This window comes from Rhea americana, unplaced genomic scaffold (assembly GCF_003343005.1).
Source record: "Rhea americana isolate MKP2758 unplaced genomic scaffold, rheAme1 scaffold_438, whole genome shotgun sequence".
Taxonomy (NCBI): Eukaryota; Metazoa; Chordata; class Aves; order Rheiformes; family Rheidae; genus Rhea; species Rhea americana.
The window spans coordinates 292,045-313,765 of record NW_028186577.1 but is presented as its reverse complement, the minus strand read 5'-3'; the positions used below and the strand labels follow the sequence as shown (position 1 = coordinate 313,765).

Sequence of the window (21,721 nt, the reverse complement as noted above, 5' to 3'; positions counted from 1 at the left end):
CCCTCTTTCCTCCTTCTCTCTTTCATGCTGGAAGAAACTTTTGCTGCTTGGTCTAATATCCTTCGCCAGGCATAGTTGAGCTTGACACCTGGCAGCGCTCAGTGTCATGCATACAACTACAAGGATGCAGGCGGGTCCCCGGCCTCCTTTCCCRTTCTGGCACCCACAGCTGCATTGTGGGGCTCTGGGAGTCGGGGTAGAAAATGTGGCAGGTGGGTGAGAGCTTGCCACTGAACTGTGTGTGCCCTTTCGCCTTCTCCATCTTAGTCTCTCTCTGTATCTCTGAGCTTCAGGATCCCAGCCTGCGCCGGGGAGCCACACGGTGTGGGCTCCAAGCACGTGGACTCTTTTGGCCGGGAGAGACATTCAAGGAACGCAAACAGAACAGAGAGACAGAGATTGCTTGTATGAAGCRTGATTACCCCGACTGAGGCGTGCTTGGGGCTATTCCTGGGAAGTCYGTGGGACTGTCATGGGGCTGGCACATTCGCTGGGCACTCCAAGCCTTCATCTTCCCCTGCAGTAAGACTTTGAGGGCTGCTTTCAGGCAAGCTGAAGGGTCTCAGTGCACAGCACAGCCAATATGAACGGAAGTATCACATGAACGCCTCTCYCTTCAGCCTCAGTCTCAGAACTGATCAGGAGTCAGATGCAGAATAAACTCCAGCTTTTACTTTCAGCTGTAGATGAGCCCTCACGTACAGCAATGTGGGCTCCTATGGTTGGGCATTCGGCTATATGCAGGGGCCCAGTCATTCACTTGAYGAAAGCCTGCGGGGTGCTCCCGCTGGCATGGGGAGCCCTACGCTTTTGCTTATGCCTTTCTCCAAGGCAGCGTTGTGCTGGGTGGCAACACAGAGCAGACAGATCAGCCAGCACAACATCCTGGGCAGGAATGGTGCCTGCAGCGCTGCAGGGACAGGAGGGGACTCCTGCAACTCACGTGCACAGGGTCCCTCATGCAATCCTCACACAATCCCACTGCAGAAGCCAAGCAGTGGGAATAAACCCTCTGAGCAGCCACTGCAAAACAGCCCGTGCTGTCCTGAGCAGTCCAGCCTGGGTTTCAGGCATGGGGGAGGCGAGGACTCTCTACAGTGTGGGAGACTGAGGGTGAGCAGTTAGAGGGTTAATTTGYGGTAGGTGCACTCATGGGAAAGGCTAAGAGAACTGTAGCCTCCTTCCTTTAAAAAGCACCTGTACGGCTCCCTTCTTAAGGTTTAGGCTGCTGGGCATGGCTGAGCTGGTTGAAGCACTTCAGGGAGGGGTCACGGAAGGATATTGTAAGGGAGGTGTCTTTCAGGAGCATCAGGGAAGAGATGGAGCAAAGACCAGCAGAAGGTGCTCTTTCAGCAACCTTCAACCCCAGCACCTGGTCCCTTTCCCAACTTCCCCAGCCCACCAGCATCACTGCTTGGTCCATACAACTTCCTTTCACAGCCACTGCATACAGCAATGTTAGATATGCTTGCACAGTTCCCATCCACTCAGACATGCTGCTCCCCAAGACCTCTCTCCTAAGACCTCCTGCTTTTGGCCCCAGAAGCTGCAATGTTAGTGCATCCCTCAGCAGGTGCCAGGGCCCAGAGCAGGGCAGCTTGCACATGCTGTCTCCTGCTCCATGAGCACACTGTTTTTTTTTTCCTATACACGTTTCTCCCAAATGCATATTTTGCAATCACGAGTGTTAGAAATGGATGGGAAAAAAAAGAAGGCATTGTGCAGACTGAGGCAATARTAGCTGAGCACGACTTTGTACTCCAGCAGTACAATGGCTGTTGTGTTTTTCTTCTATGACAATAAGCAATGAAGACTTACATAGAGCCAGCCATGGCAGATCAAGGGCCCAGCCAGCTGCTTTCAAAAGGGCCATTCTCCTCCCCATCAGTGGTAGATCAGTAGATTCATCATGGGCTGCGGTTTCCCTGTCAGAACTAGAGGTGAGTATGGGAGCTGGTCACCACACAGGGCTGGGATGCTCTCGCCTGGCTCTGCTTTGCCAGACTGCTCCAAAAAGAGCAGATCTGAACCTCAGCTGGAAATCAAAGTAGAACATGCATTTGGGGCATATTCTGATCGCAGCTTTGCTCTGGGGCTGACTCTCAGAGCAAGGGATATGGCTGGAGGACTGGCATCACCGTGTTTGGCCATCACATGCCCCTCCTGCCCATAAATGCCTTTTGGCAAAGCAGGAGCTGCATGGAGAAATCAGTGGTTTGGGGGGGGGGGAGGCAGCAGCCGCACAGCAGCTCTGTCCCTGCAGTGAGTTTTTCCATGCTAATGAGCCAGGCTGGGAGATCTCCCTGGCACTTTTGGTTGTGCTTTGAGTGTGCCTCCTGAACACACTCCTTCACATCGAATCCTGCAGATTCGATGGGCTCTTGGGCTGAGCTATGGTCCAGCCAGGAAGCAATGAAGAGCATGCAGAAGCTGGACCTCAGAGCCCAGGTGGGACTTTGTGACTGCAGAACCAGCACAGGGCAAGAGAAAAAGATAGAGAAAGGGTTACAAAATTGGGCAGAGCTGTAGGCAACAGGCTCTTCTGYTTTATCTGCCACCTACCAACCAAGCTTGTGCCAAAGCCCACAAGATGTGGCCTCCCATTGTGCCGGGACACTGACCCATGGTTGATAAAACCCACACAGGTGGGAGTCCCCCTGAGACCACCATTTTTAGCAGAGGACTGCTGATGTGCACCCACAAGGATCCACCTGGGCAGGGAGCTCATGTGATRTAAAACCAGCCTCATCCCACCAGGCTGGATTTTAAAGAGTGGCTAAGAGCATCCAACACTGCGTGAACAGGGTAACCCATGCACATCAGGCTCCTTCGTGCACATCATACATCAGGTGCATTTGCACCACCAGTGCTGTTTGCTCTCTGAGGGTCTTTGGGAGCTGAACACTTCTCCAAGTCATCCCAGTACACCGACATCTTAATCTCTGCCTGCTCTGCCAGTGGTTGGCACTAAGTTAATAAATAGTTGCAAACTTGCTACTGTGGCTGCCCTAGGGAATTCCGTGGGGAGTGGACAGTGGCGAAAGTGGCTTACCACTCCSCAGCCAGCAGCTCTTCCAGAGTCCAAAGCTCAAGGGTGAATATGGCACAGGGAGGACAAGTTAATCAGTTATTTTTCCGCCTTCCTAAAAGAGAGAGAGAAAAAATGAGATAAAGAAGAAACTGTACTAAGGCTGGCCTCTTGAACTTCAGTCCAGCAGAACAGAAATGTTTGGTATCAGCAACATTCGGGTCTGGGGCAGCAGTAGGCTAGGTTTGTTACCATGGCTCAGCTGATGGGCAGTAATCGTTAATCCATTCGTTCAGCAGTCATGTTTTGCATGACTGGATTAGTAAACTGAGAATCCCATCGGCTGTATCGCTTTGCAAAGGTGTGTCKTGGTGCTGGAAGAATAGGAGGACAGGGCGGCCTTAAGGTATTGCTTATCCATGTGGACAGAAGCAGGAAGGGAGCTGGAGGTGCAACACGGCAAGGTGAAGCAGCCAAGGTCAGTCTAGATCTGGAGGATGGAAAAATGGTAATTCCTCCATAAAAGATCAGCTGCATCTTTCAGCTGAAACTGGTTGCTGCGAGAGAGTTCAGCTCTTCAGGCCTAAATGCCCCTGTGTGCTGAGTTGATGTGATTCCCTTAGAGATGGAAACAGAAATCTTGTGGTTTTTATGACACTTGAACAAGGGCCAAGATTTGTTTCTCTGCTTATTTTTTTGTTGTGCCCTGGAAATAAAGGACTTGTCTACTTGATTTTTCCCAGACTACTCTGTAAGTAGCTGGCAGGCACATGATGCCACAATTGCTTTGTAGTTAAACCTGCCTAATTGAGAAAGGCGAGCCCTTAAAGCCGTTTATGCAGGATGTATAAACCAAACCAAACCAGACCAGACCTAACCAAACAGTGGAGAGAAAGGCACTTTTTGTTTTAGAGATGCTGCACCTGGGGGAAGTGAAGGCTGGATGGAGGCCCTGGGAGCTGCCATACACCCAGCTCTCATCCAGCCTTGCTGACATCCCTGAGGCTGAGCCAGATGCTTGCTGCCCACTCCTGCTGAAACTAGTCCTCATCCATGGGTGCTGCCAGGTGAGACAGGACCTGCAGGAGTGGGGCCCTATCAGCTCCAGGACACACCAGGAGAGCTGGGCTGAGCATGTGGCTGACTTGGTCACAAGAGCCAACACGAGTCAGAAGGGGAGAAGACTTCCCWTGCCATTGGAAAGGTCCTTGTCCTCTGTCATCTTCAGCAGATGGACCGGAGATGCTCCTGGTTTGTGTTCACATGTACTTCTCAACCTGCCCTGGGTCTGACACCATCATCTCTGAGCACCTTACCTTGCCCAGCCCACAGGTGCTTCCTCAGCATCAGCAGCTCTGGTGGCTGGCTGTAGGCTTCATTTCTGCTGCCCCAGCCCATCTAGGAAGGGATGCAAAGCATCCAGAAGTCCTCATCGTAAGCCAGGCAGCATTAGGCACAGCCATATGTTTGGCTGATGGGAAGACACAAGGCCCAGAAGGGTGTGTGTTGGCGTTTGTGTTCTCAGAGCAGCTGCCCCATGCATCTGGTGTGGCTAGGCAGGCAGGGAGACGGATCAGCAGCTGAAGGCACAGTTTGGGAGCCAAGGTACCACCCAGCCTTGCTCATGGCCACCACAAAAATTGGAGTGGAGCAAGGGCATGTTGGGTGTTGAGGAAGGAATTGGCCAGAAACAAAATATACCAACCACCACATATGGGAAAAGATGATTTATTTCCTCACCTGGCAGGCAGCTTGCTGTTCGGGATGTTTGGGTTTCACACGTCCTGCCTTGTCATGCTGGCTCCCAGGGTAAGCAGTGCAGGGAACAAGCCCAGCCCCAAGTAACAAGCAGTAAGGGTCCCAGAAAGGCTCCCTGGCCTGAGTTGTCCCCATGGTCCAGCCCTACTCTGCCTTCGTTGTGTGTCTGTGTTGAGGTGTTTGCAAGGACAGGGCTTTGCCAGTATCTCTGTCCAGGTCCAGGAGAACCCAATAGCCGCATATGCTAGTGAGCTCTGGTTCATGGGCAAAACTGTGCTTTTATTCTGGTTGAATTCAGGCGATCTGATGAGCCTGGCATGTGCTCAGAGATGATACGTAGCCYGGGACTGCAGTGCCACAGGGCTAATCCCCAGGAGAGCAATCTGAGAGCAGAGAACCAGAAGGCAACAAGCAGAGCCAGGAAGAAATTCATCCCATGGCAGATGAGTTCACAGGGCAGCAGAGACATAATACGACTCTCATAACGTCAACCCCTTCCTCTGGAAGACATTTAAGCCAGCAGTGTATTTACCCTGCTTTGCATTGTAACATGCAACATTTTCAGGTCGGTGACTGGGACGTGCCAGCCAGATTTTTACGTTTAGGGGAATCGCAGCCTGAACCCTTTCCCCTTTTTACCCCGCAGGTGCTTGGCTTACTGGTGTGGGCTCTTATTGCTGCCACAACATACCACCTCCATCCGGCATACGGCTGGGTGATGTTTGTAGCCATCTTTTTCTGGATAACAACAGTCATTTTCTTTGTGATATATCTCCTGCAACTTCACTTGAAATTTTATGTGATTCCCTGGCCCCTTGTGGTAAGTACCCTAAGGGGGAGTAAATGGGAGAATCTCAACTAGTAAACAGTCTGGCGGGAAATGCTTTGAGAGGATCAAGGCTTAGGGCTTTTCAGGGTTGATGGAAGAAAGTCCTCTGCACTCTGCCCACGACATGGTTTCATTCTGCCCTTCAGTTGCTTAGAAATTTAAAAGAACAAGCAGCCAAATTGCTAYGAGGCCTATGTTAATGCAGAAAGTTAGGACCCCTCTGCAAATGCTGCAGTGGTTGTTTCAACCAGAAATCTTGCAGGGCAAGTAGGAGTGCATTTAACACGATGCTAATCTGAGTTTTGTCCCAAGAGTGAGGGGCCGGACCCTTTTCCCTGCTGTGTAAACCAGAGGAAAGGCTGTGGGCTTCACTCACAGCTCCCGTAACTTCTGCGGAAAGAGGAGGAATGTGAAATTGGTTTAACTGGACCAGTGCAAAGCCAGATGGCATTTCTAGCCCTATATACAAGCATATAGGAGCACCTCCCAGTACAAACACAGGCTGCAGCAGCACCTTCTCTCTGCCATCTGGCTACCTGGGCACCAGTCATCTGTACCCTCCTCACACTCGCTGTCTGGCCCCAGTTCAGCTTTGCAAAGGTTTTTGCTTTCTTCAGTACCCTGAGTCAGAGCGTTTCAAATAACTGCTTGGAAGCAAGAGTGAAACAGGGATTTCCCAACAACAGAGGTGTGACGGAGACAAGCACAAAAATAGATGAAACTTAGCCCATGTCACAGCTGCAGCACTGCTGCCCCTTGGCAGTCAGGAAAAAACCACCTCTTAAAAAGCTGTTAAATAATTCAGGGGAAGAGCACAGGTGTGATTAAACCACAGCCAGTTCTGTGGCTCAGAAGGAACCCAATCACCTCTTGCACTKGTGTTGCTTTGCAGCAAGGATGGGCTCTTCTGGGGTGGTCCTAACAGGCTGTAGCACAAAGCTGGTCCTTGCAAGGCAACTGCCATTAGATACCCCAAGGGCATAAGAGCAGATTTCCTTGATATGGGCCAGAAACTCACAGTGAAGGGAAGACAAGGGGCCACATTTGTCCACTTTTTGCTCATTTTTGTCTGTGATCCCAGCTACTCTCATAAGCAGCACTCATGCTCATTCCCCATGGACAATCCTGGCTTTTTCTTTTTGAAAAAAAGGGAAAGAAAGAAAAAAAAAACACATGATGCTGGTACTCAATCTTCTGCTTTTTAGCTTTTAGATGTGCCCTACCTGAATGCCTCCAGTGAGCAGCAGGCRTGTACTGCTCAGTACACCAGGCAGTCTGGATCTCCTAACCCTTTCTTTGCCTTTCCCAGCTAGTGATCTTCAACGCTACAGCAACTGTCCTGTATATCACCGCTTTTGTAACATGCTCTGCAGCTGTCCAGCCTACATCGTGGCGCCAGTGGGATTACAACAGAAGAGCGGCAGCGTCTGTAAGTACTGGTAGCGTACGTATGCAAGGGCTAAGGCRGCCAGGTGGTTGATATGCTCACCTGTTGCTGTGCTCCTCTCTTTCAGTTCTTTGCCTGCCTCGTGATGATTGCCTATGGGGCAAGCACCTTCTTCAGCTTCCGTGCCTGGAAAGGACTTGGCAGCAACGCTGCCACCAGCCAAGTGGCTAACCATGCCTAAGAAGCAGAAAGTGAAACAGCCCTGGACCATTCCAAGCCACTTTACAATCAGGCAGGAGTAGGACGGCTCTGCGGATTTGCAGTGGGTTACAGAGCCTCTCACAACATCCCGTCTCTTATTTAAATCAGCCTATGTTGGTAGTGACAGTCATTACTGGCCCATGTGCCAGCAGTGGTGTGGAAGTTGTTCTGTGGTCTCTAATGATGCTTCCAGTTGACGTGTCCACAGCACAAACCCACCAGAACCAGTGCTGCCCCTGGCAGCCATTTGCAGGAAACCAAGGATTGACTGGAAACTGAAATTCCTCCTTGTTCTTGAGATTCATTCTTCCTCTCACACATCCCAAAGGAACCACATCCTTGCTAGAGCAGCTCAGCTGAGAGGACTTAATTCAGCATATATCATCAACACTAAAATACACTAAAACCAAACCCAAGTTCCTGTCTCTGGTCATTAACAGCTATAGTGTAAGTAACTGCAGTTAATTCAATATGTAAATGGTGGCAGAGCTAGAGAACGTAGACTAAGCAAAACAAGAAGTCTAAGCTGTTACTACATTGATTCCTAAAAAAATGGAAGCACTTTATGTTTTAAATAAAAATCTTCCAAAATCCAATACTTCAGTCTGTCAAGAAAAAGTTTTCAATAAAATTTTGCATCCTATCAGAGCAAAGACYGCACATAAAGCAAGCCATAAAGCAGAGATTTCACTGGCAGAAGAGACTACCACTTCCCGCTGCATACGGGCATTACAATCTGGCCCCAAGGGAGAAGGTACCAAGTCCACAGGGTTCATATTGGTCTGCTTTATAGAGAAACATACATATAAAGACAGGTAAACGATTTGGTGTGCTCCCTCCTGTACACAAAAAGGCTCTCATCACCCTAGAAGCCACTGAACTCATGTGGCCACAGTTTCCTGTTCAGTATTTACTTTAGCAAGTTATGCCTATTAGCTACAGCTAGTCGTAAAAAAAAGTTAAGTTAAGCTTGCAAATGTTCTAGGAACAGTTAGTCCCACAGGAGCGTGGGTAGCTGCATGCACGTACACAAAACRGTGCTGCTCCGCCACCAGTGAAGAAGATAAGTTTGACCTTTTATTTCTTGAGAACTTGAGGTGACATTTCTCGAAACTGGAACAGATGTCTGCACAGACACGGCAACCTTTTCTTTCACATGCTTTCCTTCTTGTAAAAACTAATACAAATACATTAAATGCATTCAACCTATTAACAGATCTTTCTGCACAGGGAAGTTAGCACATAGTAAGCTAGAGTCCAAACCTGCATCAAACTTTGCAGGGGAAATATTCTAAAAACTTGTCTACAGAGGTAGGCTCAGGACATTTATCTACATTAATGAAGAGTGTGAATTTAAAAGGGATTGGACAAAATGCATCAGACCCTGGCAGATTTAGTTTTATTTGCTTTGGAAGAAAAGTAAGCTAAATGAAATGTCAAATTTCAAGAAATATATATAAAAATCAGTATTTATATACATAAATCAGCAACAGTAAAAAAAAAGCTTCTATGCATTTTTATGACCAAATTAAAACTCTAAATATGAAATCAAACTTGCACAAAGATAGTCCACAATATATAGAAATTTAATTTCTTTAAAAAGGCCCTCTATCAGGTGGAAAATGCATCAAGCCAGAAAACTAGCTTTAGAAATGTTGCAGAGATTAACTATACCAGGAACACCAGACCACAGAAAATGTACAGAGAGAAGACAAGGCACATTCATGAGACTGGTACAGAAACAGAAAGGATTTGGTCTAAATAGCTCCAGTCAAGCTGGGACAGCTCTGTTGCAARTTTTAGTGGTGGAAAGACTGTGACCTAAAATTTCAGTGAAAAAGGAGTTCCACCTCCAAACAAAACTTCTGCATGAATTGCCACCGTCATACACCTGACTATTTACAAGGAGCACATACACCTGCATGAAGGTTGTTCAAACCAATGGATTTAGAGACTTCCCCTTTGCACAAATAATATAAATAGGTCAACTATGTCCTCTTCTTACAACTAAACAGATAAAACCATTTTAACATGTTACTTACGTTATTTTACACAATAATCTGACAAAGCTAAACAGTGAACCAGTGACGTAAGAAAGAAAAGTTCATAGCACAGATGTATTAAAAGCAAGAAATGAAGCACCACATATCTGTGAAACAGTGACACTTTGGTATACAGCAAACACTTAGATACTATTCTCCATCAAAATGAGAATTCATCCAAAATTGTGCCTTGCAGACTCTGAAACGACAAGTGACGGTGAATACAAAAGCATTCCACTCAGGAAAATAACTGCTTGAGGTATTCATTTATACTGCCATTAYTTCCAATAATTAACTGGAGCAATGGTAACAGGAAAATAATTAAAACTTTTACAGTAAAAAGTGACAGGAGTATTTTTAGTTCTAGTTGCAATTATTTTAGTTYAACACAAAACAGTGAATTAAAATACATCAGTAGGATTCTTTTAAAAGTTGATAAAATCTGTTCCTGACATTTAAAAGTCAGTCAGTATTACATACATACAAGAAAAAAGTTAATAAAAGAACTTAAGTCCATACACTGACAATAGAAAAACAACTAGGTTCGAGCTTTAAATTTCTCTCATTTTAACCTTATGACTGAGAAGGGAGAGGAATTGCATTCAGCCTGTAYTAAAAATGTGACCTAGTGTTTTCTTTTTTTTTTTTTTTCTTCTTTTTTTTCTTTTTTTCCCTGGGAATAAATAACTCAAAATATTCTCTGTGCTCACTAACTGCGTGCTGCCGAGAGCACTGCCATCCAAGCTCGAGGAAAATGCTGTTATTTACAGCAAAGGTTACCACCTGTAAAAAACTGAATCCTGGTGGGACAACCCCAACTGACAGCTTTGCCGACTTCACTGCTGTCAGCAGGATCAGGAACATGTTTTTCAAAACATAATATTGAAATTTAACATTTTTAGGGATACACTCATTGCCTTAGCATATCATAGAGGCTGGAAACAGASCTGAATTGAGCTTGCACAGCGTTCAGCTGAATAGAAAGCATACAGGATTGCTTTTGACCAAAATATATGCAGAAGGATATCCAAGTRAGAACGTTTTTTAATCTCCTTTTCTCTCTTCCACTTTTTCTGCAGACTTTTTGCAATTTWAAATTTTGCTTCAGCTTGTTTAGCATTCAAATCTGACCAGAGAAAACAATTTATTGGAAAAAAGAAAAATAATAATCCTGAAGGTGTAGACTTTTTTTTTAAAAAAAAAGGGAAGCATGTGTATGTGTATAAATCAGGGAGATTTCAACATATTAGAACAATTCCAGTCAGAAAACTGTAGAGCAATTAGCAAAACACACTGGAAACCTAATGAGGTTAATTACTGCTGCATTCCTAAATTTGGTACAGATAAGGACAGGCAAAATACCAGGATACTACGCTTTCCTTAACACTATTAGTCAGTGTCTACAAATCATTATCATCTCACCASAAGCCTGTTCAATTTTATCTAATTTGGTAGTAAATATGGTGCATTTTTGCCCATGTGGCTGGAAGTCTTCAGTAGCATGCAAAAAACTATTTCAGTTGCAGAACAAAATTCTAGGCTAATTGTTTTGAAATCAGTGACAGAAGTCATCACGAACAGGATTTCATTTCATTTGCCCTGGTATAGCATTTCCTGCCCATAAACACAAATCTATAATGGCCCAGCTGCAATTTTGCTCTGTCTACGTTGTTCTTGTTGGGTGACAGCTACTGATCAACAGCTTCACTGCTGTTGATCTTCCTCAACTGTGTAAACCTCGTGTAGAACAGAACAGAGGGATTCTGCTCATAATTCCTTCTCCAGGATCACGAGCAATCTACTCTTACATTTTTAAGGATGTACTCACATTGCCTGAGCATGTCATTAAGCAGTGGATTAGTGTGTCTGAACAGCAYAAAAAGAGAGGGTCACTGCAGCTCCAAACACATAATTCCAACTGTCAACAGAGCTGCATCTGGGGTTTTGCGACCATGGAAGGCTTACAGCTACAGCTCTACCAGCAAGCAATTCATCCATTTTCCAATGGATGTTGAAAAAGGCACTGCTACACTAATATTGCCAGCAGTTTAAGCATTAATTTAGGAAACACGTGTACTTTAGTTAGCATGCTAATTAGAACATTAAATGGTGGTAAACATGCTTTTGCCTGATTTACTATCAAGCTTATGTAACTAGAAATGATGCAAATACACCACTGCTGAAAAGAAGGTAAGAAATTCCATACTACAGGCAAGATTTAAGTTTATTATGGCTCTTTTTGCAATGTAGGTTAGCTGGGACCTGAAAAAAAGTGAAGKAGAGAACTTTGTGTATTAAGGATGGCACTTATAAAAGCCAAAGGTCAAACAGATTTACACACTAACATATCAATTATCAAAGAAATGAGCGGCAGTCTCAGGCTAGAACATTTACATGGTAAAACATATTTTTTCTTTAGGAAGCTGGACCATTTCAGATCACATTAAACTGAAGTATAAATTTAAAAAAGTGATGAGGGAGAGAGACCCAGAGATCATATATTCATACCTGTCCTTCCCAGAGTAGGACAGGCATACTCTTTACGCTGCCTTGCCGAATCTGAGAAGCATTACACCTTGGGGAGATGCTTACAATGCCAATCCAAATAACATGCATATAGTCCTATTTACCACATTCTGAGAGTGCTAAGCTTCTCAGCATGTATAGTATAGCATGTATAGCATGGTGTATATACACCAGCATTAGTTTGGCTGGTGTATTGGTGGTATATATTTATTAAAAACAGTTATTCTGGTAGAGCTGAAATTTTATTCTGCTGTAGTCACTGAATACCACCTGGAATTCACAAACAGAGGTTTCTAGGATTAGGCCTTTGAAGGCATAGTCTGAAAAATGAGTTAGTTTTCATCACATAAAAGCACCTTGATTCTCATGACCTTTAGTGTTTTAATGTCCAAATGAAAGCAATAGCACTCATCTGGAGAGGAAAGCTATTGCATGAACTCTTCTAGGAGGAGGATATCGATGATTTGTTTAATGATGTCACCACTAACCCACTGCTTAAATCCAGACTTCGGCCTTCTTTTTCCTAAAAATRAGAAAAAAATACTTGATTCAGTGCTATTTTGGAATAAGCAGGTTCCTAAGTTCAAAAGATGAAATAAGCAGTTCATATCCTTATTAAATGAAACTAATACAAAAAAAATAATAGGTGTTATCCTGAGCAGCCATAATCATACACAGTTTGCTCCGACACTTGAAAAAAATCCCTAGCAGAGCATTTGTTTTCTTTTATTCGTGGTGAATAGGAATAGGTAAATCCAGATATCAAAAAGATTGTRTGGGAAAACTTGGAGTTAAGTATCTCTGCTGACACTGTGTCAGCTATACATCTGGGTCAAATCAGTGTTGCTTGCTTACAYGTGGTCAAAAAAGCCCAGCTAACCCAAACATAAAATAAAAGKGGACGCACAAAATAAGAATGCATACAGCAAACCCTTACCCCCTGTGCTAAAGGAACTACCAAATCTAGTTTGTGTGAGTTTTCTTCTATAAAGATTGATGCAATTCATATCTCCACAGGTGCAAATCTCAAATGAAATTGTTCCTGCAGCTGAGATATTAGCTGTCTCCTTCTCCTTTACCTGCCCCCTATTTTCTCAAAACTGAAAAGGAGGGAATTTTTAACTTTCACATGTATTTCATTTCCTTAGGAAAAAAGCCTACTCAAAAACCTTCTCTRATTTTTATTTTGTTCCTCCAGCCTGGACAGAGAGGAGGAGAAATACAAATAGATAAAGCTTAAAAAGACAGCTTTGGATTGGCTAGAAAAAGTCAACACTCAAAAATGAGGAAAGCRTGTGTATCTAAAGAACTGCACCACATATGCACTTTATTCAGGTCTTCTACTAATTATTAAATGTTTGCTTAAATAGCCACTCAATTATTTTCCTTTTGATCTGGTACAGCCCTTGAATAAATGCTGTTACCTATTGCAATCATACTGCCTTTGGTATTCTCATGCAGAGCTGTATAAAAACAACAACCAGTATGCRATGAAAAGAGAACAGTGATATACTTACAGCTCTGTAATCCAGGAACATTTCTTTAAAAGCCAGGAAATCAGTAAATGTGAGAAGCATATCAAATATATCACCTGCCATTTCATCTTTATGCTGTCTACAAAGAGAATAAGTTGGAGAATTAGGAAACTGTGTGGGAAATTAGCTCATTTTTTTAGAATGGTTTGAGGTCAAAACCTGAGGACAAGTCGAACAATATCAAGATTAAAAAAATGTTATTAAAAGACTAACATAAAGCAAAATTCTGAATGAATATTACCTTGCAGCATCTGCAATCCACGTACATTAATTATTAATTTACTCGTTTTTATGATTGTATCAATGTAAATCCAAGATCTAAGTGTATTACATCAATCTTTGAAAACCAAAGACTGTGATTTGTAAGTCAACAGAAGTAAAACTCAACTAGCCTCTTAGTTATCCAAAATTATGAAAATTATAAAAGTTGCCTCAAGTCCTTTGATAGCTTCAAGAACTCCTATTAATAAAGCTATCTACTTCAATCAGATTTCAAGTGATACTCTATACCTGCACATATGAGGCAAAATCCCTGCTGCTGGGAGGCTGGGGTATGAAATGAAGTGGGAATAAAGCACTGTCTGGATCTAACCAGTAGGGACTAAAACAGAGCTCTAGGAGAGCCTAGAGCTCTCCTGGCAAGGTTAGAGTTAGGTAGATTGTGGTATAGATCACAAATTCATAGAGCACAACAAAACTGTATAAGGAAGATAGGAAATGCGAATGCCTAGTTTTAAGGTTTTGAGCAAAAAAAAAAAAAAAAGCTTTTTATGTAGTTGTTTGTTGTCCTTCTCCCTTTACCAGTGTAGGTCAGCAGTCTCGGGAAATTCACAGCTCATACCTGACCTTAAACAAAGATAGAAGAGAATGGGGATAACATTCAACTGCTGTGCATGCTGGCTTGTTAGGTCTCGATACCCACTCGAAAAAGAAAAATCTGGATAGTGCTCCGAGTTGCACAGATGTAGCTGTATGGGTAGGATGTTTCCAACACGTGACTACAGCAGCCTTGAATCTAAGAGACTATTAAGAGAGCATCCACGGTTGCTACTTCATACATCTGATTGCTGGATTTAATTTACTTTGACAAGCTGTGCAGTGCTCTGGGACAACACAGACAACCTCTCTATTTAACAATTTATTATCTTCAGGCTTAGTAGATAAAATGCAAGATGGTTATGYTGTTCCTATTGAGTAAACATTTCCATCTGGATATCTAACGCATCAAGTACAATTCTGAAACAGGAAACTGAGTATTTCAGGATACACACACCATTAAACTACTCTGCTAGCTCTGCATCGTGGATTCCAGAAACAACTTTAAAAAAATACACTCTAGCCTTTCCTTACACTGTGGTTACAATAAAACTACACATCAACAAAAGAAAAGGGATAGAACAAACAACCAAAGAGCTACATATTAAGGAACAAGGGGGAAATTCCATTTACTCCTTAGAGGTGGAAGGAGATGGACTATTAGGGATGTATGCCTTACCTTGAAAACCGAAACAGCTCAGGGTAAGATCTAAACAGCCCCTTGGAAGGTGACAGAGCTTGGTAAAGGGCACAGTATGCTCACATATATCCCCAAAGAATGAGGGATTACACTGATGATACTTGATACAGGACTTTTGATAAAAGTATTTTTAGAAGAAAAACTCCATGTTCCTCAACATACCATATTGGTAGATATCCACAGCATATTTAATCTTCCCTATCAGTCAAAGTTTTTTTTTGTTGTTGTTTTGTGTTTTTATTTAGTTCCTATCAAAAGGGGTTTTATCTAAGTTTAACTTCTAAGCACGCTACTATACATTCACAGTATTTTCCCAGTGTTTTATTTAAAAGAATAAAATTAATTAAAATATTTTAAGAGATTCAGTTCCCAATTACACTTGATATTCGTATTAAAGAGGAAAAGTAATCTTTCAAGATTTAATTCTTCATGAAGTCAATTAAGCTAAAGATGACCAAATGTAAAATTCTAAGACAGACCAAGCTTTCTTCTCAACGCTTTGCACAGTAATTGCAATAAAAGGCATTTATTCACATGAATCCTGAAAGATTTCCAGGATATTTAATTCAACACAGAGCCTAAAAGAGAGAAATCGCTTAATGAGACTCAGCTTTTCACTTCAAGGGCCTGGCTTCAAAAGCCAAAGTGATAGCAATAGGAGGTGGGAACGTTCTCATTCTGTGTTCATTACAACCCAACGTATTTCAGCATGACGGTTTAGAAATTTTGAGCAGCAGGAGACGACAAAGGTGAGAAAAGCAGTCAGTCAGTAGCACTGCATGTGCGAACACTTAAAATCATTATTATTAAATAGGAATCTCCTTCTCAAGGGAAAACCCTGAAACCTAAGTTTTAATCTAGATAGGACAAACGAATTGAGAAAAAGCACGCAACTCACCCCCAATAAAAAGCAAAGACCACAACTTACTGCAGTGTCATTGTGAATGCAGTCATATTAAAACCAGGAATCCGATCCAGCAGTTTTTCTTCAATGTATTTCTCTACTAAACAAATCTAAAAAAAAAAAAAAAAGAACCCCCCCACACACACAACCTTAATGTGCAGATTTCAAAACATAGGATTTTCCTTACATTGACATCTTATTCTCCATAGTATTATCTTCACTAGGTGAAGATCTCTGCAGATTCCTGAGCTAGGCAACGCTAGTTCAAATATTCACATCATCCCTGACAAGCTGCGGCTGGACATTTTTGCTGGTACTAGGTGTGAAAACAAACATTATCTATTCGGATCCAGTAACAAATTACTTTAAATTCATTTTATGGTATTGACCAGTAGGCTGATACAGTTTCATAATCCTGCTTTCTGAGATGATTGTGAAAGATATACAAGGTAAGGAGGAAGCTGCCTTGTACAAAGAATGCCATTAAGCTACCCATGTGCTAAAGAATACAACTGAAAAGAACGATCCCTATTGCAGTCAGCACTATGTGGCTTGCTACAAAATTAGGTTAAAATTCTCTTCAAAAGAATTACAGAAGTTTTAAAATGTCTGTAAAATCTTTCAGGTGGAACAAACATAAAGAAACCTAGAGCTCGAGAAAACATCTTCCTTGCTCACAGGTCATGACTATGCATCAAAAAGAAAGCGGACAATATATTAGTTTCAATCCACATAAACCCAATATTTTATACAGGAGGGTATGCAGATTAAAAAAAAATACATGTGAAGAATAAGAAAAATATCTTACATATTCATTAAAAATAGAAGTATAGATGAGCTTGTTCTCCTCTGAGTCATCAAATTCCTGGTAGTGCTTCTCCATAAAACTCCTCTGTATTAGCTGGAAATCATCATCTGGGCCACAACAAAAATACATCATACAGTTATGAGTCTAGTCATTCTTATTGCACCATAGAAACTACATTCACTAGAGCTCTGTCTCGTTGTCACAACTACAGAACACTGTACACGTGCCGAGTCAGTCATAACAGTACAGCAACTGTTGCTGAGCCGTTAATATCTAATCCATCTGGGAGAAGACAGATGCTGCTGCAGGAGGGCATCAGCCAGTCTTCTAGGGCATGCAACCAAGCACGCTACAAGCTCAAGCTCTACTTTGGTTAAGGGAGCGGAATCAACAGCGTAGCAGCGTATCAGTGTACGTTTTCACAGCAGCTATGTATTCAGAGTAGAACAGGATGCATTTGCAAAACATTTAAAATGCTATGAAAAACCTAACAAGGTCCACAGTCATTACTCAAAAGTTTCACTTACACTCAGTATTAACAACAAAGCCCTCCTGCTTTACGTTTCATTAATAAGGTTATTTATAACAACCCTTTTTTTTGTTCAGGCTCTTGAGTCAGCAAAAAATTTATTTTTCTAAAATGAACATCTCTCCCCCCCCAGCCCCCCCCCGGGACTCAAAATAAACTGTTTTCCTTGAATTCAAAAATATTAGTGAAACTCCCAAGTTTGTTTTCAATTGCTGAATAGTTTTTTATCCAGTTGTGGAAGGAAAGAAAAATAACAAGGAATAAGATAACCATAAAAGTCAACACTAAACTCAACAGAACAGGTATAAACATAAAATTTACTTATACATAGCGTTAAAATAGGCCAACCTGAGCTTTCTAAACCCTAACACATTCAAAATTTGTATTGTTAGCATTTCTCCACATTCAACTACATCACCAGGCAAACTGTGGCTGCAGAACACACACTCTCTCTGGGAAGGACATGGTTAAAGAGATTATTTGTTCTTCTTATGAAGTAGCAGATAGTGGATAAGCATGAATTGACTCTTTACATCTTGTACACTACTTCCTTCCACACACTAACTTCTCAGTTAAAATTATGGCCCTGAGAATTTAGGACCTTCTATTGCCTAAGCTCACATGATGAGACTGAGTCTACCCAACACTCCTTGTCACATTCTGACTGTATGCATGCATGCAAGTTACATGCAACAAAATCAATTTAGAAGGTTAGTCTCAAAAAGCAAAAACTGGAAAGACATGATGACATCCATCTCCAGTTCCATTATGTTGCTCCAAACACATATCTATGTGTTCAGTAGAGATAGGACAAGAAGCAGCACACTTAATTGCAGCACAGGTGGTTTCATATTAGTTATTATGAAAGGCTTCCTGCAGGAACAACAGCTAAACACTAAAACAAACTGCCGAGCCAGATCATGGAAGCTTCCAAGCCTATCCTGATAAATGTGGTAGGAGAGGTTTCAGCAGAGCTGTCTAAGGAAAGACAACCTTTAAAAAATTTAAAAGTGCCTTTATTGTTTATGAAGAAGGACTGACTGTACTGCAGTGGGGCAAGGATACACTTTCAAGATTCATGAGCACTCTGTTACAAGAACCGCACACAGAAAACTTTTGTGCATAGTTCTACTACAGTTCCAGGTTAGCAATCATGAGAACTAAGGAAGGAAAGCTTTTATGAAGCAGACAGACTATTTTGGTTCTATACATCCAGCAACCAGAAGAGCAGCTTAAAATATTTTTAGCACTCATCTTGTTGTCTGTAACTACTTGCAGAACTTACCCATTATAATATCCTCCAGATACCCAACAACTGCATCAAACTCTGCATCAGAAGGGGAGGAGCTGAAAGTAAAGTAAGACCATATTACTTATGTATACACTTCAGTCAGAATAGATATAAAAATTAGAAAGTGTTGTGGAAAGCCTAAACAAAAGTAAGCTCCGTAATCACAAGCGAATGATTTTCCTAGCTTCAACCCACAAAATAGCCCACAGCACTGAAAACATAATTGCTAACAAGACTGCTTAACAGAGATTCTCATCAGGGTTCCACTGTGTATTCACTAGATAGGTACTTAATTCAAAGGAAATGGCATTTTACTAGCATTAAAGGTAATTCAAGTCCTGGTGCTGAAGCGACAAGGAGAGTGTGGTTAGGGCAGCAAATAAGCACTTTCCACCCATGAACTTAGGCTACTACAACAAGCAGTTGTAGTTCTTTTCTCTCTTTACCCTGCATAACTCTACATGATGGTCATAGAACTGTTTATGACACACTCCAGGGAATATTCTGAAATATTTCGGCATGTAGAACCACTTACTTCGCTTAAGCTCTCTCTGTATATATGTATATTTTAGAACTGAAGAAACTTAAATATTTTTCTAATGCAAGAAACATGTTTGCATGCTCAGAAATAAATGGTATAATCTCATAAAATCATCTATTACCACACAGCAACTATTAATCAACATTAGGTATCTGCAGTCATCCTAGCGAGAACCCATTTTGAGATTTCTGCTCCATCTACTGAATTTATTATTGTGCAGCTTGTCCAGACACATTAGATAACCCACAGCATCTGCTTGACCTTGGCATTCTGAGTACATCATCAGTGGGGGATGAACTCTTCCTACATTCCTCAGCAGATGAGGTACAGGCTTTTCTTATATGTCAAGGATACAAGTTTTATAAGACATTTTTCTTTTAAAAAATTAGCTGCAGTCAGCAAAAGGTCAACTTAAATTAAATTCAAGTTTCCTTCTATTAAACAGAGCAAAATACCATTTCAGTCAATTTTCCTACTGGGTTTTTAAAAAAAAACAGTAAAATTATTTTGCTATTAAACAACAGTCCAGCAGACTTAATCCAGCAACAGTTTAAATGTTTGGCCATAGGACTCATTTTGACCAGGATAAAGTTGAAAGCATTTGATTACAGAAGTGTTTAATTGTCAAGTAATGTTCTAACAACATTCGTGATCAGTTAAGCCTAGGAAGGCAAGCAGAGAAAATAGAAGTGAATGGAAAGGCACGTTATTCCACCAGAGGGCAAAACACCACAAGAAAAGGAGTTCACACATGACAGTTGAAGCATTACATATTCCAAGCATCATATTTATGACTTTAGACAACAGGGTTTTATCACTTTCCATTTATACAAAGAYAGGAGACTTTGCTATGGCTAATTCCAAATCTTTTTTTTTTTTCAATATAAGCATTACTATCAAGCAGATGAAATAAGAAATAGGAGAAATTATTCTTGTTTTTATAGCTTATTCTAACAGTGATGGAAATTTTAAAGTATTAATTTAAAACAGAATTTAAACTTGCAAAACAGATCAAAAAAATTTAACTGCTTCAAAATAGCAGCAATCCCATCTCTCTGTACAATATATATACATATATATACATATATATATGCACACACACACATATATACATATATACATACACACATATATACATATATGCATGCCTGAGCAAACTGGTGGTTTAAGACAACTGCCACCTCATCAGGCCCTGGCCATCACAACCTGTGTTGCAGAATCACCTGAAGGGAATATAGGGCCTTTCAGTCCACAGAGCACCAGATATGTACCTGTCAACTATAGTGACGGAGGCACAGGCACACATCCTCATCTGCCACCTTTGTCATAAGCTTCAAGAGATGAGTAGGCCAAACAAATAAGAGAGAAGCAGGGTCTCAAAACTATTAGCATAAAATAATATGCTAAATGCCACCTGTAAAATGTCTCACGTGTCTAAAAAGTGCACATTCACGCACACACACAGATAYTCTATTCCTAAAATTTGCAATACAAGACAACATAAAGCACCAAGGAGGAGACAGAATTTCTGAATTTAAAATGAACACAAAGAACAGCTTTCAGCCTATAGTGTTTATTTTGATCACTCAGCAAGTGCTACCTGGTGCTATGCTTGCTACTACTATACTTAGTTGGATTTCATCTAAACTCTGAAATAAAGTCATTCCCTCCTGGGGCTTTGCATTGTTCCACGTCCTTGTTCTTCAAAGAGGCAGTATCTGTTAATCAGTATGGTCTAACTTCATTCTTGTAATTACATTCCTATTAGAAATTGTTAACTAGTTAACAATTTATTGAAAACTTGACACAGAATAAAATCTACTTACATGGCGATACCAAAGTTTTCCTCATCTGAAGTCTCCATTTTTACTGCATAACCTATTGGACTGGAGAAGAAACAAACCACTATGTTACTGTTACGGGGGTGGTTTTCCTTTTAAGACAAAACACTAAGGGATAACATATGCCTTAGCAGTAATGCTATTTCAATCTTTTAATTACCTGACACACCTAAGATAGCTAACCAAGAGAGACTCTTTAGTTTTTAGACATCTGAATTTCAGAATCATATTCATCCAAAAACTACTACTTCATTTCAGTAATAATCCACACCCTCGAGGAACTTTTGCAGCCTCCTCAGAGAAAAGGCTCCAAATTGCACACAACCGCACTTAGCCTCTGAAAGGGAGGTTCAGCTGATCCTTATACCTTTTTTTCCTGAAGTCTTCTCACTGACTGCTCTCAGGATACAAGAAAATGAGAACAGATGGGATGAAGAGGCTATCCTGGTCCAGCATGTCCCAGGCAGCTTGCAGGCCAGGGTCTGGATAGTGATGCCAGGTGTCAGGCCACAACCCTGGTCAGTGCCGGGCTGCATCGCGGTGAGCACTCGGCCCCAGGGCTCTGAGCAGTTGCTGACCCGTCACACGRGCATGGCACGCAGCACCCCAGTGCCACCCTGCTCCCGCCACCCTTGCTGGCTTACGAYCATTGGCTGCAGCCCCCAATCTCGGCTCCCCAGCAGAGCCAAGACGCTGGGCCTGGGCCTCTCCCCTCCCCCAAAGGGACCCAGGCGATCGGCCCGCATCATTCGTTTCCTCTCCTTCCCGCCCAGCTACGAGGGACCCAGGTGTCCTGCCCCTCTAATCTCCACTGCCCACCCATAAAAAAGGGGGGAGGGGCCCAGGCGGCCGACCTCCGACTCCCGCACCTACCGCCGGTCACCGCAGCCAGCACGGCCTCCTCATCGCATGCGTTACACACACA

General features: G+C 42.3%; 2 protein-coding genes across 3 annotated transcripts; one reads left to right on the top strand and one right to left on the bottom strand.

The window, feature by feature from the left end:
- The first annotated feature begins 5,327 nt into the window (after positions 1–5,327).
- Positions 5,328–7,916, top strand: PLLP (plasmolipin). The gene is made up of 3 exons (XM_085315718.1): positions 5,328–5,606; positions 6,925–7,044; positions 7,130–7,916. Exons 1-3 carry the CDS (start codon positions 5,337–5,339, stop codon positions 7,241–7,243), a joined length of 504 nt encoding a protein of 167 aa, XP_085171844.1. The 5' UTR covers positions 5,328–5,336; the 3' UTR covers positions 7,244–7,916.
- Positions 7,917–8,828: 912 nt separating this feature from the next.
- Positions 8,829–21,721, bottom strand: ARL2BP (ARF like GTPase 2 binding protein). 2 transcript variants are annotated; one of them, XM_085315734.1, is made up of 7 exons: positions 21,670–21,721; positions 20,782–20,841; positions 18,409–18,470; positions 16,595–16,701; positions 15,811–15,896; positions 13,349–13,445; positions 8,829–12,354 (listed from the first exon to the last, which is right to left on the bottom strand). In XM_085315734.1, the coding sequence occupies exons 2-7, from the start codon at positions 20,817–20,819 to the stop codon at positions 12,274–12,276; spliced, it is 471 nt and encodes a 156-aa protein (XP_085171860.1). In that variant the 5' UTR covers positions 20,820–20,841; positions 21,670–21,721; the 3' UTR covers positions 8,829–12,273. The 2 variants fall into 2 exon arrangements, with proteins under 2 accessions (XP_085171860.1, XP_085171861.1); XM_085315735.1 differs by lacking the exon at positions 21,670–21,721 and adding an exon at positions 21,164–21,319.